Below are 26778 nucleotides of genomic sequence, written 5' to 3' on the forward strand. Positions count from 1 at the left end.
TTCTAGTTGTATAAATATCTATACATCATGTCCAAAATTTGAAGCCTTTTGTCCATGTTCAGGAAAGAAACATTTTAATCAAGACATTTGTCTAAGATTAGTCACTCTTCAACAGGGATGTAATTTGCTATGGGGAAGGGGGGGGGGCAACTGCCCCTCCTAGACCTTGGTTACCCCCCCCCCCCCCCTAGATGAAATTTAGTTTCTTCAAAAAAATTGCCAAAACTAAGAAAACCTGCATAATTCAAACATAATAAAAATTGATAAGTTTTTAGTACATATTTACCTTTGTAGTACTGTGAGTTACCTTTATGTAGTAGTATAAAGTAACTTTGGTAGTACTTTTAAAGTACTAAATAGTACCTTTATGGCACCTTGATTTGAGAAAATTGGCTTCAACTTTGCCGCCCACCCCCAGAATTTTGACAAAATTATGCCCCTGCTGTAAAAGTACTAGGGTCTTATCCTACATTGATTCATCAGAAGAGAATGGGTGAAGTGAAGCAATGCACTTTCATTATTGGTCTAAGTCAGTGTTTATGATTATATTAAAGTACTTTTCAGAATTTTCATTTATAATTTTCTACTGGTCAGTAATAAGGAAAAAGGTGTCACTTCAAGGACTCAAAATAGAATATGTAATAGAAGTAATTAGTATATTTAGAAAGAGCATGTTTGCATTGTACCTACCAAGGACAGTGAAAAAAAAACTCAGCAAAATAGAGCAAAATAGAGCCTAGTTTAAATTTGCTGTTCAACTTTGTACTAACACTAATTGTTTCTTATTTATCTTTTTATTGACTTACTTTTGACTTAATGCTCTTGCTCATCAGGGCTGCCAGTACAGAGGAAACTAATTGAGAGTGCTGTCACTGTTCTCAAGGTAAATTGCTCCATTGTCTGAGGGAGGGGGGAAAGCTTAGAAACAATATAATATGGGTATTCTGGATTATTTTAAAGTAATTAACAGAACTTAGTATGGTCCCCTTATAAAAACTTCAAACCCTCAAATATCACTTTTTTTCTTATTTGTCATTTAACAATAGGTTCACAATGTTTGAATAGCTTCGACTATTCATAAGATATTTTTCCATAAGCTGGGTCTTTCTAGGAAACTGCAACTCAATCAGAGACAAAACAATTATGGGCTTATTTTGTCATAACAAATCAATATAACTAATTTTTCAATATTTCTGTCTTCATGGAGGCGTCCTTGTTCCTGTCTATATGTTCTGTAAGTTTCAGGCCAATTGGGAAAAAACAACTTTGCCTTATTTTGAAGTGTTACAAGTCAAACCAACCAAATTTTTTCAAAATAAATTATTGTAACTAATCATGGCAAGAAGTTGCAAGCCAGTCAGAGACAAAACAAATATAGACTTATTTTTGTCATAACAAATCAATACAAAACTTTTTTTTTCAATATTTTTGTCTTCACAGAGGTCTCCTTGTTCCTATCTATACAGGTTATCAAATATGGTGTCTTCTTATGTACCTTCCTAGATAAATGTAAATAGGTACTGTAAAGTTCCCCTGAGCCTTATAGTGCAAAATTTGTGGGTGCATTGATGACAAAATTTTTGGTTCTTTCATCTTCTCTCCTTTATCACAAATTTGAATTCCTATTGTCCCCTCTTAATACTGATGTAACTTATTGCATCACCCTGAATTCAGCAAAATTTGACATGTCCACGATTTTTGAAATATTTAATTAACATGTTTAGATTTTAACAAAATGTATTATGTCTGCATTTCTATAAAAAATGATTGGTTGGTGTAGGCATGGTACAAAGGTTATGTCCTTTTATGCCTCTGTTAGAAAATTCTTGAAAGTTTCAAAATCCTTATGTAGTTCTGATTTCTATAAAGTTTGAAAAGTCTACCATTCTATAAAAACGAAAGGGAAGGAGACATGCATAGGGGTCTTATTTTGAAGTCTTTAGTCCTACAGATTTAAAATCACTGTAAAAATGGAAGGGGAGATGGTCCCAAGTTAATCATTTTGGGTCCTTCAATCCTACTGACTGAAAATTGTTGTATGGCTCTGACTTCAATAAGGTTTAATGTGTTTGTATTTCTATTAAAATATATCTGAGAAGCCTCTGTTTAAGATGGGCTATTTTATGCATCTTAGATGAATTTGTTATTATCAAATTATTACTTAAAAAAAATTGAACAATATTTGATAACTATGTATATTTTTATTTTCTGTTTTGTTGCTGTTGATATTTATCTTTACAGGTTTGTATATATACAAAGGACATAAAAATTTCAATGGTAAGACTTCATACTTTGCTGTAGCTTTTTTTTAATCTTTTTTCTTTCTTTATTTTTTTTTTTTTTTATTATTTTTTTTTTTAATCAAGTAGGCTATGTTACAGAAGCTGTACTTGAATTGTCAATACATTTTTGGTCTTATAGTTATTAATACGTTAATAGTATAATTTACTATTAATAGCTTGTCAAAGAGCCTTTTTGACAACAGAAATAAAAAAGAAAATTCATGAAAAGATCATAGGGTGGGATAAGCATTTTTTTTTCTGTTTATTTTTTTTTTAAGCTAGAAAAAAAGGTGTTTTCCCAAATCTGTAGTGTAGTACTTTTGTTTTACCCAGTAGAACCACCAAAGAAATAATATTTTGAACATTCCACCACCCCCAGTTGACACCCCTGGTGTTTACTATTTTCTGAGGACTGGAAAAAAACATATCTGCCAAAATTTCAACTCAATCCCTCAGCTGTGAGGCAAAACAGAAAATTAGAAAGTGCATGTAAAGTTTGTCATATTTTAGTGAAAGTTACTTACTGTAGCCCTATGTATTCTCTATGATGAGAAGCTCTTGGCTGTCTTTTGGCAAAAAAAAAGTTTAATGAACATTTGAAGTACTAAAAAAAGAGTTAATGGAATTTGAACATTTGAAGTGCTATTGATTCTGATTAAAAAGGTATTTCAGAAAAGTAATTGCTTCAGTTACCTGTTGGAAAATATTAAGCAGCTGTCTCCATATTAGTGATTGACTGGAGCTATGATTGCTTATCAAGTGTATTACTTCTTCAAATATCTGCTGCATTATTGGAGCACCAAGAAGGAGTTTAGTAGAGGTCCAAGTATAATGCTTAGCTGGATTCAGATGACCTGCAAATCTAAAATGTTGGAACATTTTTATAAATGTAGCTAGACATGGTATTACTTACTTGTCCCTTTTTTCTATCTAAGTTATCTTTGTCTTAATTTTAATTGCATTCTTGAGGACTTGTTAAATAATTATTTTTTATAATACTAATTATCTATTTAAAAACAAAATCTTATAACTTTATGTTATTTGAACTCGGTTTTTCATTCTATACAAAAGGAGTTTTTTTTATAGACATGAAACTTGAAATAAGAAGTTTTGTGTCTGGTAATATTGGTGGTGAAATTTCAAAGAAAGAAAAGTCAACCAGACCCCAAAGGGATTGATTTCCTGTTTTTTAATTATGAAGTAAAATGACAAAAGCACATTCAATGAAACTGAAAAATAACATCGTCAATTTTACGATTTTTTTTTTGTATTTTCTGCTTCCTTTTCCTTCCAGTAAACGTATTTCTTTTAATCTGGGCTAGATCAAAATCTTTTGATGCTAGTAATATATTATGGTTATTTAAACTCTGAATCCTTAGAATTTTTGGACTCTCCTCACTCTTCCTCTATAAAATATAGGAGAATATGCTTAGGCTCATTTTCTAGAAGAACAGTTGACTACAATAGAAGAGTTCCAAAGGCTGTAATCTTGGCCAATTGTTAGCTAAATGACTTGATAACAAAGTATCAACAAAAAGTAAAGCTGAGATATGGTTAAGAAAAAGGAAAGAATATTTTGAATTTTTGTAGTTTCTATTTAATTTGGCAGTAGTTTTTTTTTCTTAAAAAGTTAACTGCTTAATCATTGACGATGAGTCGTTTTTCTTAGAAAATAATTAGTCACTAGTACTATGTTACGCAGTGTAAGCAAATGAGGTTTTCTATGTATTCATTAAGGTTGTTTGAATTGTATAATTATAGCAGTTTGTCCAAGTTTATGTTTTTGGTAACCAAGGGCTGTTCAAGGAATGTGCTGTCAGACTTCCATTATTCTGTTTTCATTAGATTCTATTTTCTCTTTCTCTATATTTTTGCTTACTTTTCCTTGATTCAACCTGTTTTGTTTGGCAATCTGAATTTGTCACTTTTAGTTAAACCTGACTTTTTGATTTACATCTTACTGCTTTTAACTTCCATGGGATTTTTAGGTAGGCATGAATCCTTTGATTTATTTTTTTCTGGTATTAACTTTTATGGAAAGTTCGTGTCATGTTTATTCTCTAGTTAAACAATTTTTTTTTGTTAGTGAACTAGACCAGTTTATCTTTTTCTAAGGAAAAATTAAATGATAGATATTATTTATTGTTTATTATCTATTCAAATAATTGCTTAATTTTGTTTTGATCTTTTAATCTGGGCTGTTAATTTCCAATCTAGAAAGTCTTAAATCAATTGCTCACCAAAAATATGTTCACGTCTATGTGACTTCTTGGCAAAAGCACTGCCTTAGACGCAAGCTCTATTGCTAATTAAAGCCCTTACATGACAGAAAATGACCCTTTTTTTTAAAACTTAGCTTTTTTTGGTCAGCACATTAACTCTGAAGCCCGGAAAGGGTTTCTATACCCCCAGATCGAAAATCCTTGTATAGCTATGGGTCAAACAAGTTATCTCTGGAGAGTTATTTATTGGACACATATTGGCTATCTTAAAAATTTTACCCAATGTAATGTAAGATGTACAGGTGCACAAAAGACCTTGATCGTTTCAGAGGTGTGCCCAATTTGTAGCTCCAGTCACACATATTGAAATTATATGCATGTTCCGTTTTTCACAAGGCACAACCTACCTACCTTTTCCACTAAACAGAGCATTTGAAGATTGGGCCAACTGCATGATTTGGGGCCCTTCGCCTGAGTTTGTTCTCCCTGGAGGCACATTGCTGATTCTGAGTAAAAAAAAACAGTCTAAAAATTTTGATCTGTTGACATAGGGGTTACATGGTATACCTTGGGTACAAAAGTGAGGCTAGTTGCTCGACAATCATTTTTAGTCCTTGAGAAGGGAATTAGACGTGAAATTTGTGATCGAAATAGCCGAACAACTTCCTTCCAGTGACCCTTCAATATAACGTGTCTAGGAAAAAAAATAAATGGAAGACATATTGCTCTTCTTATTCAACTCTCGTATGCAGACTCCGAAAAGGATCTTTCTGTTGTACGATCTGTATGTTCAGACAGGGTACAAAATTGTATCCAATGCTATTCTCTCAGTTACAGAGCAATTTGGAAGCCAAGTTACTCATTGGCGGTGACACATATCACTATAGGTATTGATAAATATCCTGAAATTTAGCATGCTAGGAGAATGTAATTTACTCACCAACTGTCGAAAATACTTTTGTCGCTCAGTCAGCCGACATCCTGCTCATTCATTTGAAAAGATCCTTTTTGGGTTGAATTTGAGGAACTTCTTAAACTTCGACACTGAAAGACCTTGAAAACCTGGTTTTGGGGATATATTGACCAACCTAGTATTTTATCCATTTGGGGGCATACATTGGGTGACAACCTTTGGATCTATACCTCTCCCCCCTCCCTAGAAAGTATCAGGATTTTTGTACAATTTGCCAGATTGTGGTATTTGTCGCAATTTTTTCCCTCCCATATATTAGATCATTTCTGCAAAAAATTCCTGCATGTGTGCCTAGTTTTATTTTGTTCATTTCCTATATTTTTCAAAGGGTTTTCCTCCAAAAGATGTTAAGATAACTTCAGATGTCCCAACTTCGTTGATGATTGAAAAGCATGTGGATTTTATAACCAAATTTGGTTCTGACAAGGATGCATACGTGAGTCGATTTTACGTTTTTTCCTTTTTCCATATTCTAATTAAATACAAAATCTTGGCTTCTTTGACAGTAAAGAGTGAGATGTGACCTTAAAGCGAGCAAGAGTGGGTTATGCTGTAATTTTTTCTTTTTTGCTCAAATGTTATGCGCCACTTAAACCTTGCTACTTGTTCATTAAAAAAAAAAAAAAAAACAAAAAAAAAAACAACATAAAATTGGGTGATGTATCTTGCTTTCTCTGATACTTGACGCGAAAAAAATCACTGTTTCCATCATGGTTGCAGCAATAGTTTGAACCCAGTAAAGAGCGAACTACGACCCGCAGTAATCGGAAGTTAAAAAATCAGGGTTTGGGGAATAACTTTCTAGTGAGAAAATTTTTGCTATAAAAATGGTTCAAGAATGTTAAATATTATGTTCGTTTATCTTCATAGTAAGAGTCTATTGTGAAAACAAATATCGGGGAATTTCAAAAGATGAAACTGCTTGAGAATGACACTGGTTTGAAAATATAAATGCATCATTGGAATTGCCTTTTAACCCCCCCCCCCGTTTTAAACACACAAGGAAATCACTTTAAGTTTTCTTAAATTAAATTTTCCTATCACATTTGACACGCTGATTTATCCTTTTTTTTCTGGCATTAGCGAGGACTTGGAACATTGTTGGGAGCTTTTGTTGTATCATTTGAATGATAATATGCCCTTGCTTTGTGTAAATTCTTCTTGATAACGCCATCACAATGTTCCGTATTGCACCAAAAAAAAACTTTTAATGCCATTTAACGAGGAAAAAACAAGGAAAAATGAGTTTTGAAAAATAACTGTCTAGTGAAGAAATGCCATTAAAATTTGATTTAAGACTAATAGCAGTTTTGTGTTTACCTGAGCATTAAAATTTAATTAGAAAAATATTTGGGGAATTTTAAAAACGAGCTTGAAAACCCTCAAAATGGCTGCAGGTCAAATTAAAAATGGCACCATTTGAATCACCAAGTTCGAAAATCGTTGAACAGAGGCTCACAACCCCTTATTATAAAACTTCTGACCCATTCCATATTGGAAAAACAGTCTTTTCGCGCCTGGAACCTTTGTCTAAACACGATGTGCAACACCGTGTATGTACTCTACCGGTGCTATAACACCAGCACTCTATATGTTAGTTTTGCTCCTGGATGTTACCAATCTTTTTTAACCCTTTTATTTGGCGTTTGGGATTTAAAATGTGGTTTTGGTTTAAAATGAGCCATTAAACAAATCTCTACGATGTTCCAGTCCCAAGCTATCTGAGGAGAAAAAGAAAGGAAAAAAAAGATACCGTGATTAGATTAGAATATCGTGATTAGAATATCGTGATTGAAGCCACTTTTCTTGATTTTCAAGCCAATATGTTTCCCTTGTTCTTTAACCCAAGGGACGGTAGGTTTCGTATATAGGGGTTTCGGACAAGGGGTTCTAATAGTGTACTTCTTTATTTAATCTGACTCTATTTTTAGCAGTTTTGGGTTATTATATTTCTTAATATTGGACGTGATCGTCTCTTACCAGGTTGCTAGCTACCACTGCTACCTGGATTGTTATTTTTGTTGCTGTGAGCTAGACTTCGTTCTTTAATATAACTTTGTGTTTTGATGTGACTATTTTTAGGAGTTTTGACTCTGGTGTTTTCATTGTAGTGCCTTTTGTCTTTTTCACTTTATGGTTACAGCATTATCTGGAGCCTAAAGAGTAAACCGCGGCTCTTTGTTACTGATATTTAGAAAGTTTCAGTAGGTTTTTTCTCTTGAGAGGGACCTGAAACTTTTTGTGATTGGCTTGAAATTTTAGGGAAATGTAACCTCTAGTAACGGGATATCGACCCCCCCCCCCCTCCCCCTCTAAAAAAGTTTGGAAGAAATAGGAAAAACAAGCAATGAATCTGCAACATATGGCTGTTTAATTTTATTAAACTGAGAACCCTTTTGCAGAAACAAAAAAGGAAGGATTATAAATGAAAAAAAAAAAACGAGGAAAAAAATAAACCAAAGCCAAAAAAATATAATCAAACTTTCACACAACGACAGCAAAACAGCGATAACAGTGATTAATTGTAGCCTAATACGGAATAATCGATAGATCAAATGGAAGTCGAATAAGAATTCTAAATCGTGGGCACAATTTTCCAATTACGTTTCTCACACAATTTTGAAACTACGAAGTCTGGGTCGCTTATGCTATATTTGCTATTTAATCTTCAGTTGTATGTTCATGGTGCTGTATTAAGTACATATTTGGTGAAACGAAATACTTGCCGGTACAGTATGCGCTGTACCGTATGCTATAGTTTGCTATAGTTTACACTAGTATAGTATGCTATATATAAAACAACAACAAAAAAGAAAAATCGCAGGAACAAATTGGCGGAAAAGCTGATTGAAGCATTTTCCTCGTTTATGTAGATATAACTTATTTTGTATTTATTATGTACCATTTTGAACTTATTATTCATGCTTATTATTTATTATATACATAGTTTTTTCTTCCTAATTTACCGTTTTACACCCTTATTTGGGTTTTAAATATCTAGACTTCGTATGATTCTTTACTGATAGTTCAAGACATGTCTTTAAAGTTTATAGTTTTCTATTTTTAGTTTTAGATCAAGTGCTCCCTAAACACTATTTCGAATTTAATGCAGCTCATAGATTTAGGAATTTGCTAAATTCTACTTTCAGTCTTTGAACTGGATGCTACCGATTCAATTTTTAATCTATTTATCCATAGTCTTCAATATTACTATATTGATACAATGAAAAAATAGAAAGCCGATAAGAATTTTTCACTCCTTTCACTGTGAATAGAAATCTCGCTCCTCATTTTCGTCCCTATTGTCTTAAATAACGGTTAGCGTCCTATACCGAGCTATGCCCACAATGTAGAAACCCAGATAGGATTGATTTGTTATTAAAGATAGTGGATAGATAGGTTACATAGATAGATACATGTTTATTTGCAACAAGAATCAAACCATATAAGCAAACAGTGCAAATGCCTAATGGCATGCTCAAGCGCGTGGTATATCATTAAAAAACGTCATCACTTCAGCTTAAACTAATGTCCACCTCTTACGGAATCCAAACTTAAAAACTCACAACGGAAAATACTACGGACATATATAACAGTTATATAACGATTTTATTTAACGATTTCTATTAACGTCAATTTTAACTTGTCCCTTAGGACGTCATTTGTTTGCAATTCAATGACCTCCAGCTGTAGTTCATCTCAGCAACTGGTCACATCTGCTTCAAATGGATTTTAAAATAGCTTCAGTTCTTCAGTTTATGAATCCAAGTCAGAAAACCGCTCCATAAACTGCATCTGAAGGTCTTTGATGATCTCGAGTGCAAATGATATGGGAGCCCAGCTGTTGTTTCAGCCATGAAGACCTTGCACTGATGAAAGTGCCTTAAGCTGATCGTCTGCACTTGTCCCAAAAACAAGACAAATTTAGATCCGAAGGCCTTTTATGTGAGTGTATAAATAAAACTAGAAACTAGATTTTTCTCTCCTTGTATTTTTAGATTCAGAAATTTTAAATGACCAGTAATGTCTGTAGGAAAGGCCAATTTCCATACCCACTCTTCATCAGATAGTAATGGCTGTGACCAGTGCTGTCACTTACTTGAAGTACTTTTACTTGAAGTACTACTTAAGTAAAATTTTCCATTACTTGTACTTGTACTTAAGTAAAAACTCTAGGGTGTACTTATTACTTGATACTTAAGTAAGATTACGAAATACTTATTACTTAAGATACTTTTAATGTAATTGTTTTTCAAATACTTTACCTTTGACACGGAAATTTTGTGTGTGTGTGCTTTGGCAATGTACAAGAAAACATCACCTTTAGATTTTGAGTAAACTCAGATATAGATCCATGCCCTATTTTTGGATATGAAATAAGGTATTTGTTTTTGACGAAAAAAAATTATGGTATGATTAACACTTGGTTTAATTTTTGTTTAAAAGTTATAGAACAAAGAAAATTGAAATTATTTCACAGTTCACTGGTCGACAGTGAGCTAAAATCTCTTGTTTTGTGCTAAATGTCGCATACTCTAGTCAATTTGGGCTGATATTTCTGACATTAGTGTTTAAGTTTTGTCATCTCGTCAACTGAACCAGATCTCTACCATTTCATCATCTTCAGGACCATATTATTGGTAAAACTACTGAAGCTATGAATCTTTGCCCATCTAAATGTTGTCTGCAATAAACAAGTCTAGGCAATTCTAGCTGGATTCAATGTAATGTTATTTTGTCAAATTCGTTCCAGCAAATTCAGGTATTCAGACGAATCTGACTTCAGATTTGTCACTCCATTCATAAGTTATAGGCCCTACTAAATTAAAGGAAAACTCAACTTTCTTAAGACTTGAAACCCTCTCCCCCTCGCCCTATTTGAGATAGGGGTTGTGATACCAGAACTTTATATGAGCCCTGATCTTAGGCATCTTTGGTCTAGTTTTCATTCTAATCCGTTACTCCATTTGCATTTTGTACTAAATTAAACAGAAAACTTAAATTTTTCAGGAATTAAAACCCATTCCCCCTTGTTAAATTTGAGCTAGGGTCTTTATCTAAAAACTTGATATGTGTCATGGTCTTAGGCCTCTTGGTTCAATTTTCATTCAGATCCGTCACTCCAGTCGCAATTTGCTCTGAATTAAACGAAAAACTGTTTTTAAGCAGGTAAAGCCCTCTCCCCCCTGTTTTATTTGAGCTAGGGCCTTCATCTTTCAACTTGATGTGTCTCCAGATCCTTGGCACCAAATCTGGCCATCAAAATTTTCATCCAAATCCAACCAGTTGTATTTCTCCCCCTATACGTGATTACACAGACGGATGGACAGACAGACAGACGGACAGACGGACGGATTTTGCAACGTCTTAGGTAGCCAAGTTGGCTAATTGGATCCAAAAAAAGGAAAAAATGGCTTATCATCATCCAGGTTTCATCACCTATTTGGATAGTGGAAAATATCCATCAAGATATGTTTTTGAGATCTGTCTGTCTGTCCTCCCGTCTGTGCAATCGAGTATAGCGAGAGAACCGCCAGTCAGATTTGTATTGAATTCGAACTATTTGGATTTAAAATCGAGCTTAATTAGGGCGATGGGGCTTTAAATTTTAAAAAATTCAAGTTTTTTTTATTTAATTCACTGTAACTTGCATATGGAGATGAATTTCGATGAAAATTGAATAAATATGCCTAGGAGTATGGTATACATTGAGTTCTGGGATGGAGACCCAAGCTTAATTAAAAGTTGAGTTTTTCATTTAATTCAGTGTAGCTTGCGAGGGATTGATGGATATCAGTGAAGCTTTTGGTTTAGTTTAGTATAACTTGCGAATGGAGCAACGGATCCAAATGAAAGCTAGACCAAGGATGACAAGGATCAGGGCTCACATTAAGCTCTGATATCACAAGTCATATCTAAAACAGGGGAAGGGGGTTTCAAGTTTTGAGAAAGTCGAGTTTTCCTTCAGTTTAGTAGGACCTATAAATACTTCCACCCATGGCTTGCTCAAAGCCTTGAAATAACCTTTTTCCAAAATAAGTCATGGAAAATAAGTCTAGTTGTATGCAGCTCTTTTATCTTATTTGGCGTCGGAATAAACCTGGCATGGTATCTCCCGATCAACCTGCCCTTTAGTCTTCTATATTTGAAAAGATAGTCTGGATTTCCAAATAAATTTCTCGGTGATCGTTATTTTTTTGAATAATTATGTGGTTTGTTTTATCTTCATTGATGATATTTTGCTGATGATGAATTATCATTAGAGCATATCAGACGATTGGAAAAAAAAATTAGTAGTAGTAGTAGTAGACAGGCTTAATAGCAAAAACTTGACAGCTATCGCTGATTTGTGTTTCTTTACAACATATTCAAAATCAAACTACACTTGTAAATATAAATCAAACAATAAATATTAACTCTTATTGTACATTTTGATGAAAACCAGGACGAAAGAACTACCATATCGGTTTGTTCTTGCTTTAACGGGAACTATCTTATCTTGCTTTCTCGTTCTTGATGGTAGAGGTTGATCAGGTACAATGTCACGGTGCTGAGATTTAGAAAGCAAGAACTTTCCAAAACTCATTATCAGAGTTTCGTACCGGTTTTGGAGTGACGGCAGCCCTAGCACTTTCAGAGCCTTTCGTAGGGGATGTCACGGCGGCTCAAGATGATCGATACCGCTCGCTTCTGAACCGATTCAAGCTCCTGACAAAGATACACTGTTCTAAGTACTGAGGGCACCCAAAGGTAAGAGAAGGGGTCCTTATACTCTCTTATAAGGATTGGAAACTTACTGAATCTGAACGTATTGTGCGTAATGAGAACTTCTCCCTTCAATTATCTATTGTGTAACGTCATTCAGTTGTTTTCTGAGCTGAAGATAAGTGACTGACTAGGAGTTGCAGGCATGATCAATTTTTCAGGTAGATAATTGAAGGTTAGCATTTTCCCCTACCCTCCCCGAATTTTGAAACGTACTGTTTTTGAATTGTTTTTGAAAAATGGCTTTTTTAGTATTAACCAACACTTCAAAATTTTATCTTCCTTTGGATTTTTACTTATAGGAATACCAAATGACTGAATACCTGCGTATGTCTGGGATTTACTGGGGACTCACAGCTCTTGATCTTTGCGGCAAGTTGAATAACTTCGACAAAGAGGAAATATTAAGTTTAATCAAATCCTCTCAGCATCCGTGTGGTGGCATTGGAGCCAGTCCGAACCATGATCCACACCTGCTTTACACTTTATCTGCTGTTCAGGTAAGCAGAGCTATTGCAAAGGAATCTTTTGGTTGTAACCATGATTTTTGCCATGAACCACTTCTGGCTCAGGTAATCAACCTACTTTAGTAACACTAATAATATAATTAACTCAGGAATTATGTAAAATTACTAAGAATTCGAGCTGTTGTTTGATTAGAATAGTTATTTCCAAAAGTTGGGGTTTCTGCACACAAGACCTGCTTTTTCTATGAATTTGATTTCCAAAATAAAGCCAGCCATTTTTACATTCATAACGAATAAAAGGGACTATGAATATCAATCTTCCCGAATTTGTCATAATCTAAAAGTGGATTCAATTTTTGTAGGGTTTTGGAACGGAAAACATTAACGCATAAACGATTATAATTAATGTTAAACGGACCACATCTTTTATATTTTGCTCTTACATAAATTTTTGCTATCTTTATTTAAAGTTTTAACGTATTTTACATTTTATTTGACGTTCATCGTCACTATTTGTAATTGGTAAAAACGAATTGGTTTCGTAGAATACCGAAAGACATTGAGGAACTTTTGCAAAGGAATCATTGGATTGTAGCCATAATTCTTGCCTTGAGCCACTTTCATTTAAGAATTTTTTAATTCAATAGAAACTTATTCTATTTTAAGAGTAAGTTTTTGGTGCTGTTTTATCTCAAATGATTATGGAATAAAGCTTGATTAACATTTTCGTTACCTAGAATTAATGTTTATGAAAATGCAACTTTTAGGGGTAGGAGATAAGCAGTTTATTCGGTTAATGTTACCTCTTTGAACGGGATAAGAGGGTGAGGAATAGTGCCTAATCAAAAATTTCGTCATGTAGAATTAATATTTGCTCAAATTTGACTTTTCAGCCTCAGAGCAAAGATGTTCAGAGTAGTGCTACCTCTTGGTGCAGCATAAGTAGGCACGGAATGACGTTTGATTTTAATTTTTGCTATTTAAAATTAGTATTTATCAAAATTCGATTTTTACGGTTAGGATAGAAACCGTTGAGTTGATCAAAGTTGAACAAAACCGTTGAACAAAGTCTAGTTAGAATTTTCATTACCTGACATTAGGATTTATCGGAGTCCGACTGTTCACCATAGGAGAGAACCCATGGATTCGATAAAGTCTATTTTATAACAAAAACAACATATCCTGATTACAAATTCGAGCAAAGATCAGAACTAGGATTGAAAAATAACCAATAAAGAAAAGAACTGGGAAGAAACTGATAGTTGTGAATTTTTGTTGGATACCTGTTTTTTGTCATTTGGCAGCATTCGAAAATTTTCAGGAAGTTTGGATGTGGTTCATTCGTACTAAAATTACAAAATTACAAATTCGAGCAAAGATGATTAGAACTGGGATTCAAAAATAACCAATAAAGAAAAGAACTGAGAAGAAACTGAAAGTTTTGAATTTTTGTTAGAAACCTTTTTTTTTATTTGCAAGGCATTCGAAAATTTTCAGGAAGTTTGGATGTGGTTCATTCGTTCTGAAATTACAAATTCCGTACTGAAATTACAAAATTACAAATTCGAGCAAAAATTAAAACTGGGATTGAAAAATAACCAATAAAGGAAAGAACTGGGAAGAAACTGGAAGTTTTGAATTTTTGTCAGAGACCTGTTTTTTTTTTCATTTGGCAGCATTCGAAAATTTTCAGGATGTTTGGATATGGTTCATTCGTACTGGAATTTAGAGCTTTTATACCTGACCTTTTTTAATGCAATTATAGAACCGCACAACTCTAATAGCTTAAGAGTATTTTAAATGTAGTATTTAAATTATAAATATAACAGTAATTTATATTTACATAATTTCTTAGACTACGCTGCTTTTCCATTTGCAGAATTAAAAAGAGAAAAAACGGATGTAATTTAAATGAAACAACGGAAGAAAGAAAGAAAACAAAAACAAAAACAAACTTAAAATAATAAAAATCATAATATTTTGACTCAACGTCCGGTAGCCTTTATCAACGGGAAAAAAGAAAAGTTAAATTAAATTAAACGCAACATATAAAGAAAAAGAAAAAAAAAGAAAAGAAAAAACAAATAAATAAAACTCACGTCTCTAACCTCAGAAAATACTGTTTCGGACTGTATTTTTTTCATACAATTGTTGTATAAATTTTTTACACAGTTGTTTTTTGTGTGTGTGTGTGTGTTTTGAATTGTCTTTTTCATTGTGTGTTTCGTTTAATTTGATTTAATTTTAGTTTTTTTTCCTGTTGTTAAAGGCTCCCGGACAAATATTAGAATTTTTTCCGTTGAAATATTAGAATTTTTTTTCACTTTTTTTCAAAATATACCCGTTTTTCTCTCGTAAATTCTGTAATTTATATGTTTAGTTTGTGTTTCATGTATGTAGTACAATCCTGTTTAATCTTTATGTATTAGAGGTGCCCTTTTTACGTTGGTCCCCGTGTCTTGCTCACTTTAATTAACTGTCCTTGGCTGTGATCACCATGAATAGATTCACTAACCGCTCGAGCTCTGCATACCAGTTATAGGTATGCAGTCATAGGTATTCATAGGTATAATTATAGGTATCCTTTTTCGGTGGTATGTCATTTATGAATTCTAATTCATAAATGATAGAATTTTCAATTCTAAATTCTTGGTTCAACCTGCCTAAGGCCATAGGTAAGCGGTGTGACTTGCTAAAAGATAACAAACTGTGTATTGGTCCAATAAGAGAGGCAGCCGCATACTCCCGCCGCTTAACCAAGCCAAATTAACCAAACACTCGGAAAACTATAGGTTCTATCACTGTCTTAGCTCTATGACTATCTACCTTGGTTCTGCTGCCCTAACAATGACAAATGGACGGAAAATAGATAGACATATCTATTAATAAATGAACTAACCTCCTTTTCATATAATCCTAATAAGGGGGGAGGAGGTTAATGCCAGGTTCGCTTCTCACTCAATTGGACTATCTGTCGTGGCTTTTTCTATAATTAGCCATGGCTTGATGGCCACGATTATTCAATTTTAATTCCCCCCCCCCTCTGGGGGAGGGGTTTAAGGATTATTTTTGGTCTCTTAATGAAGATGTATAAAAAAAACGGCATTTTTCGAATCTAAGATCATTTCCGATGGTTTGAATGACTTAAAATTTTAGAAAATTGTGGAATGGCTGTAGAGTGTGGGACTTTTACCATTTCCAGAGATTTCACTTTCGGAAATGATTGATTAACAGGAGTAGGGCTAACGCCCTCTATGCCTTCTACAGACCGTAATGTCATTTGTAAATTCATAATAAATTAAATCTACCTGATGGCTAAAACTTTTCGGGTACCTTTATTAGTATAAAACAAAGATCAGTGACTTGGGGTGTCTGATACAGATAGCAAAACTATTGTTCGAAAAGTGGCATTGTGATCTTTGTGATGACTTCAGTTGATTTATATTCCTTGAAATCAGGGTATACCGCACTCAGGTTGTATTGGTGTTTCTTGACTATTTCAATGACTGTATACGTTCTTTATGGCGGCCGGCTCATACTGCCGTAAAGCTGCCAGGGAAAGAAGGATCTGAAAATTGCTGGGGACAGAATGTTATTTTCATGTTTGCAATAGTTTAACTCAGTCAAAATATAATATGTAATAAAGAAAGAAAGAAAGTACTCAACAAGCAAATAGCTTAACCATATTTTTGAGGGCGTTTTGAGTTTTTTCTAAATTAGGATTAGTGGTGGCACTCAACTCATCATCTGACGTAAGGAGTCACTACACGCAGAGAACCAAGAGAAGCTATATGGTTCTGACCAATCGTTGACAAGATGCCAAATTTTTGCACAATTGTCCATTTTGAAGATGTAGATGGGGTGTGAGAGGGCTATTCTAAAAAGAGTGTTCTGTTCTAGCTGCCTAGCCCTTCTCAGAAGCCTTCTAGGGAGATGAGTGGTTGGAAACTATCCGAAGTCTATTTGACCGCAAAAAAAATTATAAATAATAGAATATTCTAGTTTTTTCCGAGTGAGAAATGAATCCCAAACCACATCTCTTATTGGTTCAGTCTCAGATGATATTATTATATTCTTAGGAGGGGGCAATTCATGGATGTGTTCCATCTTAAACCTTAAATTTATTGTGCCTTTCAGATTCTTGTAACGTACGATTCCATTGGGACAATTGATTCCGCGAGTGCTGTGAAATATATTGCAAGTCTGCAACAAGAAGATGGCTCTTTTATGGGTGACAAATGGGGTGAAATAGATACTAGATTTTCTTTCTGTGCAATTGCTTGTTTAAAACTATTGGTGAGTATGAGAAATTAATAATAATAATGTCGTATCTCACATAATCTATCAAATTTTCTTGTTAATCTTTATTTTTATAATACTATCAGTGATGGATCCAGGTTTAATCGACTCTTCCTACGTCCTACCCTAGGTACATCCTTTAATACCTCCCTAGATACAAAAATCTGAGTTTAGTGCACTCAATTGAAATAATAATAAAAAGTTGCAAAGAGGAGTGAACTACTTCGAGATCAAAGAGCTGTTCTTTATTTTTTAGATGTTTTTTTTTACCATGAAAGCTCTAAATTTCAAATTTTGGGCATTTTGTCCAAAAAATTAAGAAACTCTTGTGCAAAAGCAGTTGTGGTGCTCATAGGTCTGTATTTGAGACCAAAAGTGAAAGCCTGATACTGATAATTGTTTACTTGAGGCTCTATTAATATCTTATGTTGCTATTTTTTTATACTCAGGTATTTCATATGAAAAACTCTGGTAAGTTGAAACATTGTAACGTCAAATCAGAGTAGATACCCTTTGTACATAAAAACTTCAGTTTTTCAACACCTCTATTAGTTGACAGTGATCTGTATAAGTCATGTTAACTATAACGAAAGTAAATCAGTTCAAAATAGGAATGAAACCTTTTTAATTGACAGTGAATATATATAAAAATTATTTAACTGGATATTTCGAACACATATACAGTGTTCATCATCAGCAGTAAAACTACAAGACATGAATAAAAATAAACAAAATTCATACCTAATAAACTAATTACATATAGTTTATTGCTCTTATTTTTTTCAAAGCAACAGCGGAAGCAAATCTCCATGACCTTTTCGGTTCCGGTTCATTAGATTTATCTGACATATTACGTGGACAGAGGTCATATCTCTTAGATGAGGTGATATTTACTTTATTTGACCTCAGTAAATTGTCATAAATTGGATTCAATCCAAATTCACCTATATCTCTGTTTATGGAATTATTCTTGAATAATTTTTTTTTAATTTCGATTGTTTCCCTGAAAATTTGCTTTAAACCTTGGTCCCTAGAAATCAAAGAAACATTTTCAAACAGAATTATGATGTTGTAGCAATCTCATTTTTAAATTCTGGTTTGTACGTCCCACATAAGAATTTAAATTCTGGAAAGGATCGGACTTCCGTAGAGCAACAAAGTGGGGCTTATAAAATCCCATGTACTTGAGGAAGCTCTTATGTGGGACGTACTAACCAGTATTTAAAAATGAGATTGCTACAACATCATAATTCTATTTCATCGTCTTTAAAGCAAAATACCAAACCTGAAGATTTTACGTCGGCCCTCTCGGAACATATCTGTAATTTTCCAAATTTTCATTTTTGTAATTTTCATTGATATTTAGAAGTAACTCGTGTCTCAGAGCTCTTATTTCAAATCCTGACCAGATTTGTTGACATTAGGGGGAGTTGGAGGGGAAACCGGAAATCTTGGAAAACGCTTATAAATGTCGTAGATTCGTGATTGACATAACCGGACTGGATCCGCTCTCTTCAGGGGAGCTAAGGGGGTGGGGTTCAGTGCTTTGGCGAGTTTGATGCTTCTGGACGTGCTAGGACAGTGAAAATTGGTAGGCTTGTCAGGGAGCTGCACTAATTGACTTGATAAAGTCGTTTTTGCCGATTCGACCATTTGGGGGGTTGAAGGGAGAGGAAAAATTAGAAAAATTGAGGTATTTTTAGTTTAAGAGTGGGTGATCGGATTTTAATGAATTTTGACATTTAGAAGGACCTCGTGACTCAGAGCTCTTATTTTAAATCCCGGTCGGCATTAAGCCTCTGATTTTCCTTTTAAAGCAATCTATTGATTCTTAGAATTTTGCTAGAGCTCATACCATATGAGCTCTTGGCTCTTCCGACCTCGTCACAAGTGCCATATGAGCTCTTACCTCTTGTTTAATCAGAACAAATTTAATTCAAATCTTAAAAATTAAATTTGGAAAATGGATAGTTTCAAAAATTTAAAAATCTAATTCGCTAAATATACAATGGTGAATCTCATATGTCGAACGATAGCAGAATGTTCGTTTTATGCTCAATTTTTTAAACGGTGGGACCACAGAAGAGCAACAAACAAGAATACTTGGATAAGGAACATAAACATAAAAGTGCGCTTTACTACATGGGTGGTTAATCACCACCATGTGGTTTGAGACTTTTATTCTGCTCACCAGACCTTTTTTTACCTAAAAGAATCCAAAAAGTCTTGTGACCTTTAACGATTCAAGTTTTATTCTGGAAAACCATTCGTGTGGAATATAGAATTTCGTTCTTTTTTACTGTCTAGCGGCTTAATAATTTCAAACAGTTGAACAAATAGGATTTCCCAAGACCGGGCTTATCTACAGAAAAATCTGTGGCTGCATATCTTTTAGCCTTGTAAGGAAACCCTGATTTAAAGCCTATTTTAATAACCAGTTGACAGATTTAAATTTTGCTGCTCTGCAGAGAAAGGTGGATATTTGTCAGTTGTTAGTTTCAACTGGTGCCAAAATTACCCCAAGAATGCATTTCGTTGAGGAATAACATGATTGGCTTGCCAAATACGTCACGGATGATTTTTGACAATGTCCTAAGAGGGCTACCAATGACATTAAAGCACAAATTATTACAAGTTTACCTTGAATATTTTTCTTGCATTTTTCTATTTTCGTAAGGATAAACGTTATTAACTTGCCAAATACGTCATAGACGAATTTAGAACATGTGCTAGGAGGGCTACCAATGACATTAAAGCACACATTGCTCAAAGTGTGCCTTGAATTTTTTTTTTGCCTTTTCTTGAGGAAAACGTGACTGGCTTGCGAAAGCGCGTTACATAGGAATTTTGATTATGTGCTAGGAGGGCTACCAATGACATTAAAGCACACATTGCTACAATTGTGCCTTGAATATTTTCTTGTTTGTATTTTCTTAAGGGAAAGTGTGATTAGCTTGCTAAAATACGTTACATAGGAAATTTAAATAGATGCTGAGAGGGCTACTAATAATATTAAAGCAAACATTGCTACAAGTGCATTTTGAATTTCTTTTTTGCATTTTCTTAAGGGAAATTGGGATTAGCTTTCTAAAATACGTCACAGTTGAAGTTTGACAATGTGCTAGAAGGGCTACCAAAGAAATTAAAGCGCCCATTGCTACAATTGTGCCTTGAATGTTTTTTTTTGCATTTTCTTAAGGAAAAACGTGACTGGCTTACCAAAATATGACACACTTGTAACAACGTGCTAGGGGGGCTACCAATAATGTTAAAGCACACATTATTTAAAGTAGGCCTTGAATGTTGTTTTTTTTTGCATTTTCTTGAGGAAACACTTGTTGGTTTGCGGTTACCGATTACTACCAATGACTTAAAGCTCACATTACTGCAAATATACTTGTGTAAGTTCTCAGTTTTTCCTTACTGAGGAGTGCTTATAATTTAAACAAAATAAAGAGCAGAAAACAACCCAGAATCAACCCAAAGCAGAATGCAGAAAAATCAAAAGTGTTGCGCAAGTATGTTCAATGCTTCTTAAACTGACTTGGGAGTCATGTAAAAATAATTTCGAATCTAGAAAAGCATTAAGACGGGAAAGCGATCGCGCTGTATCTGTATTGTATCGGATTAACGACGCTTATTGACTACTAAGTTCCCTGCGTCGGCCCTGCAGTGCATTCCTGCAGCATGGTTCGATCTCTGGGTCCCGTATTACCAAGCTAAGGTCAAACCCACTGCGCCACCACAGGACTCGCGCTGTATCTTATCTACTTCTTAAAAGAATTTGAATTAATCGATTTGACTCCTAGTCAGCTTGTCTATATACCTAATCCAATTTTTTTCCTTTAGAATGCAATGGATGTAATAAATGTGGATAAAGCAACGACTTATATTCTATCATGTATGAACTTTGATGGAGGTTTTGGGGTTCGCCCAGGATCAGAGAGCCATGCTGGCCAAATATATTGCTGCCTTGGAGCACTTTCGATATTAAGTAAGAATTTATAATTGCTTTCGCTGTTTATTGGCTCAATGAAAGCACTTGTCCATACATATAGTAGGAGACTATAATATAAATCATTGTTGCTTTTATTGTTAACATGGGTGGACTCATCAACCGAGCCAAAAATCAGATCAAAAGGGTACATTATGTCGGCCCCCTCCCCCCAAAAGCTATTCCAAAAATCTGACTTTCAAAATCTATCATCGAAAAATCAATTAACATAATCTAAAAGAACTGATCAGCGGTTTCAGGATTAGGGGCAAAGTCACACCGTCCTTGTCATATATCTTTCCAGTTGTTGAACCATACTCTCCTCAGCGACGTCTTCTAGCCTATCATTCAATTTATAAACTGTCTTTTGGTGGTATTTAAGCCCGGCTGAACATTCCTCTATTAGACGCCTTCTTGTTTCATCGAATGTCTGCCTTTTTGGAAAATTAGGGATTCAGCTTTTCCGATTCTTGTAAGATAATGCTGAAAATTTCGTGTAATGCTTTTAATACATTCACTCGTAATTTAGACCTTTTATGTCCAAGATGTATTGTAAGGGTGGGATGAAACTTAGGAATAATATCCTTTGTTTCTTTACATCTCCCCCTTCTGTGCCAATTCCATACAGTCTTCTCGAAGGGTTTATCTTCTTATAGCAGTTGTCCATCAACTCTTGAGTTCAGGTTTCATAGCTCTTTAATTAACTTCTTTGCTTATAATGTTCTCAAGAGCCTTTGGACATGCTTGATTATCACATATGACACAAGTTTCTTGGTCTTTATTATTTATTTTCTCTGTTCTTTTAGATGCCTGATCTATCCCAGATGTTTCAGCCTTGAATAGCTTTGAAAATTCCCCTTAGAGATAACTTGTAATCTCTTGAAACATCTCTCGATGAAAAATCGGGGATAGGAGCAATGGTTTAAATTTTAGACCATTAATTTCTCATGGATTCGCAAACCATCTGTATAACAGATTATTGTGTTACACTGATAGAACATTGCAATTTTCTCCTTTATTTCATTCCATTTCTTTATGGCAATTAAAAATTGCCTTGCTAATTTTGTTGCTTGGATAATATTATCCTTGGGCATCTGAAACTCCCTACACTTAAGCTTTTATGAGTTGTACGTGTCTACATTGCTTTTCGTTTATAGCTTTGATTCTTTTTTAATCCTGTTTAGCTCCATGACCACTAGTCGGTTTTGGAGTTTGTGGGAATTCCACTTTTGCATAGTTTTCTGTATTTTTCCTTCTTCCATAGGTATGAGTTCAAAAGTGGTGTTTTCAAACGCCCCTTCTATGTCTAGAAATATTCCTAATGCAAATTCTTCGATTCCCATTGCTTGCTTTATTTGCCATCTGGAGCTCATCTGTTTCTATTCAATATCCAATTATAAAACCCCTTTTTTGGTCTCAAGATTGTTTATAAGATACCAATGAATTAGCCATTCCATCACTTTCAGTTGAAAGGACGTTAGCGTAACCAACATATATGATTTGAGATCGGAATAATCTTGTTTCCCCGGCTTAGGTGTGTCAAAACCTCGCGCTTTGAGCCATATCTGAGGAATACTGCCTAAAGTGAGGCTTCTCTTAGCGATCTTACAGTGATGGGATAATATATTATCCCATGCGTTATAGAGAATAACTGGATAAGTTCTATCGGCACCTGGGGCTTTAACTGGTAGAAAATCATTTATTTGTTTGTTTAATAACAATTATTGACAAAAAACTTAACATAAACCCCTCTAAATGCCACAGCATGATATGGGGGAAGGATAACCATAAAAAAAAAAAAAAGAACAAAAATCACTTAACATAAACCGCAGAAACGGTTTAAAAACAAAACACAACTGCAATATTATATACCGTGCTACCATTCGCTTAACAATCCACACTTAACTCCTTCCTTGACACACTGTAATGAAAATAAAACACTACATTTAATGACTTATTACCAATTTAATCTATCAACTATGCATCCTACTACCTTATACATTAAAATCATGTTTAGAAAACAATTAATTCTTCAAAAGCCTTTTAAATTCACTGAAATTACTATTTTTAATATTATCATTTAACGAGTTCCATAGCTGAGTCACTTTAAAAACCCATAGCTTAGCCCCTCCAAAAACAAGAGAAAACCCTGACCTAGATGTAACCAAATTATTAACGTAAATTCTGTTCATTGACCTTGTGCCATGGGAATGAGCTTCATTAACTTGTGTGAACACACTTACAAAAGAAGCGGACTTACCTCCGACGCAATTATACATAAAAACACCAGTATAAAGGTCACGGAGAGCAGCCGCTGGGAGTATTTTCGACCCCGAATCGTGCCTTCGACTTAAATAATTCGACTTAAAATATTAATAAATCGAGTTAAAATATTAATAGTCGAGTATTTTCGACTTAAAATAAGCCTCGCGACACGATTCAGAAGACAGTAAATTAACAAGTATTCTCATAACAATATTTTGCAAAACTCGGACTGGACGAAGGATTGAGGAGAAAGTTCTCAACCATATTGAAGTACAATACAAATTATAGGGGTGAACTAAATTAAAATATAACAAAGAATATTTAAATTTACGAAAAGAATGTTTAAATTTAAGAATTATGCCAATATTTTTGCTAATATATTTCAAACTTTCAAGATATGATCTTCAAATGAGTGATTCATCAACAATAATACCAAGGTAGCAGACGCTTGAAGTCCTCCATATCGCAAGGCCCCCTGCTTCAACTAAAGATATCCATGGATAACAATTACCAGGCCATCCAAAAACTACAAAATTTGACTTTTTATAATTAATAACAATTTTATTGCACTTCATCCAGGTAGATATCTTCTAAATAGTGTTAGACAATGGAGTAACCAACAATTCAGTCGGTCGCACACACAATTAGAGCTGAGTCATCAGCAAACATCAGGAGAGAAATATCAATCTCTTTATTGGTAAATTCTGGAATCTTATTCACAAGTGGCCGAAGAGAAGAAGAAAGATCATTAACACAAATAAAAAATAATACAGGGCCTAAAATAGACCCCTGGGATACACCGTATCTAATTAGCAATGGTATATAAACTGAGCCAGATTTTTTTCTTTATTACCGACCAGAAAAGAAACTAATTTTTAAATTGAGAAATCTATCATCAACTCCATACCTTTGCAACTTTTCAACAAGCGTGGAATGATCCACTGTATCGAAAGCTTTAATAATATCTAAAAATTCACAACTTTTTTTACTCAGTCAATTCTTAAACCTGTCGTATCAGCCGTTATACCATATATCGGTTTATATTACAAGCTGGTTTATGGGTCATAACCACTTCGTCACTTATACATACCTCAAGCATGCGGTTTGTGGTTTCCTCGGAATCCATTGTAAGAATGCCATTTTCCTTCAGAACACTCTCTGAGTGGGCCCGGGTGTTTTTCAGAGCCTTTTAGACTTAATTTTAGCCTTTTCCAGCTCTTTGATCGGTAGAATTACCAGACAACTAACTAAAGTTTATATTCTTGCTCAATGATTTCTTAGAAATTAATACATGAGCATTTTGTATGAGATCGCTGATGGCTGATTAACGTGTACTATGGCATTATGTTCTATGTGCTATTTGTGTGTATTTGTGCCTACTGAAATTTTTGGAACGAATTATTGAGTAGCACAAATATATTTAGGATTTGGGGTTATGATTAGAATTTGTTTAAACTTTGAAATAAAGGGCATTTTCGCCACTTTGATATTATCATTTTATATAGGTGAAGTAGTCACTTTCTAAATTGTGGTGTTTAGGAAAAAAAATCGTTCAAAAGCTCAACAACTTTATTAATTTTTGTTTGCTCAAAGTTTAAGATATAAATTCATAAATGCAATATCAAATTCCATTTTATGATTAAAATTTGTTTAAAGTTTCAAGCGTATTTTTGCCGCTTTGATATTATCATATTACACAGGTGAAGTCGTCGCTTTCCAAATTGTGGGGTTTAGAAAAAAATCGCTCAACAGCTCAACAACTTTCTTAATTTTTGTTTGCTTAAAGTTTAAGATATAAATTCATAAATGCAATATCAAATTCCATTTTATGATTAAAATTTGTTTAAAGTTTCAAGCGTATTTTTGCCGCTTTGATATTATCATATTACACAGGTGAAGTAGTCACTTTCCAAATTGTGGTGTTTAGAAAAAAATCGTTCAAAAGCTCAACAACTTTATTAATTTTTGTTTGCTCAAAGTTTAAGATATGAATACAATATCAAAAGCCATTTTACTGTGATAAGGCCCAGAATACCATCGGTGACGCTATAATGCAAGCCCTTGTTCTTATATATTGTATTTGTATCATTTTGTTTTGTTTGATTTGCAGTATTTTCATGTGCTATTGAGAGAGAGAGCGACTTTTATTTTAAAAACGAATTTCACAGCGCGTGGCGCCGGATTAGCGTTTTACGTCAGGTATTAAATAAAAAAAAAAAAAGTTTTTTTAATTGAAAGTAAGGAGCGATGTTAAAACTTAAAACGAGCATGAAAGGGGCTCTTCCCTCGTCAACGCCTCGCTCTGTGCGCTAAAGTTTGACTCTTTCTCTCAACTCTACTTTTTAAAACAGTAAAAACTTTAGCGTAAAGAGCAGGGCGTTGAAGAGGGAACAGCCTCTTTCATATGCGAGGTAATTTCTGCTCATTTTAAGTTTTAATGTCGCTCTTTACTTTCAGTTAAAAAAATTATTTTTTTTTAATTTAATTTCTGAACGTTTTTTAAATAATCCATGTTTTGATTTCGGCTCTCCGCAAATGAATAATTAAAGCGAAATTTGTGTATTTATTTATTTGGCGAAATGGCTTTCCCGTAGTTTTGATTGAATGATTTTGAGGAAAAAGGAGGGGGGAGGAGGCCCAGTTCCCCTCCAATTTCTTAGGTACTTAAAAAGGCAACTAGAATTTTTAGTTTTTTACGAACGTTTTGATTAGTAAAAGATATACGTAACTTACGAATTGGCTTACGTAACAAACTTCTATATTCGGTTGTTTTTACTACGTATATGAGAGGGTTCGCCCACTCTTCAATACCTCACTCTTTACACTAAAGCTTAAATTTTGTCCCCTGAATCACAAAGGCCGTAGAATAAATAGTTAAAATTACGAAAAATCCTTTAGCGTAAAGAGTGAGGTATTAGGAGGAGGTGAACCCCTTATATGCCTAATATTTTCTGTTCGTTTTAAGTTTTAGTGCTACTCCTTATTTTCAGTTGAAAAAAAAACTTTTTCATATTTATTTTTTCATTGTTTTTTTTTAAATAATGCTAGAAAATGCTGCGCCCCCATCATGAAAATCTTCTTCCCCCATGACAAATTCCTCCATGGAAAGTTTCCCCAACAGTTCCCTCTTCTCAACCTTTCCTCCCAACCAAAAAATCCCCCTGAAAACGTCTACACTTCCCAATAACCATTACTATATGCAAACACTGGTCAAAGTTTGTAATTTGCAGCCCCTCCCACGGGGACTGTGGGGGAGTAAGTCGTCCCCAAAGACATAGTTATAAGGTTTTTCGACTATGCTGAATAAAATGGCTATCTCAGAATTTTGATCCGATGACTTTGGGAAAAAATGAGCTTAGGAGGGGGCCTAGGTGCCTTCCAATTTTTTTGGTCACTTAAAAAGGGCACTAGAACTTTTCATTTCCGTTCGAATGAACCCTCTCGCAGAATTCTAGGACCACCGGGTCGATATGATCACCCCTGGGAAAAAGAAAAAAAACAATCAAACAAA

At 34.2% G+C, this 26778-nt stretch overlaps 1 protein-coding gene across 7 annotated transcripts in view; it reads left to right on the plus strand.

Moving 5' to 3' along the window:
• The window catches only part of LOC136043847 (geranylgeranyl transferase type-2 subunit beta-like), a 35766-nt gene that overhangs the window by 1898 nt on the left and 7090 nt on the right, over positions 1-26778 (plus strand). For 4 of the 7 annotated variants that reach the window (XM_065728788.1, XM_065728790.1, XM_065728791.1 and 1 more), the window contains exons 2-6: positions 2242-2277; positions 5806-5913; positions 12545-12742; positions 16847-17005; positions 20858-21002. In XM_065728788.1, coding sequence (XP_065584860.1) covers positions 2242-2277; positions 5806-5913; positions 12545-12742; positions 16847-17005; positions 20858-21002 — 646 coding nt within the window. Of the gene's footprint in view, positions 1-1186; positions 1235-2241; positions 2278-3165; positions 3185-5805; positions 5914-12544; positions 12743-16846; positions 17006-20857; positions 21003-26778 lie in introns of those variants that run through there. The other 3 variants (XM_065728789.1, XM_065728794.1, XM_065728795.1) reach the window with 3 other exon arrangements.

The sequence above is a fragment of the Artemia franciscana genome, chromosome 2, assembly GCF_032884065.1.
Source record: "Artemia franciscana chromosome 2, ASM3288406v1, whole genome shotgun sequence".
Lineage (NCBI taxonomy): Eukaryota > Metazoa > Arthropoda > Branchiopoda > Anostraca > Artemiidae > Artemia > Artemia franciscana.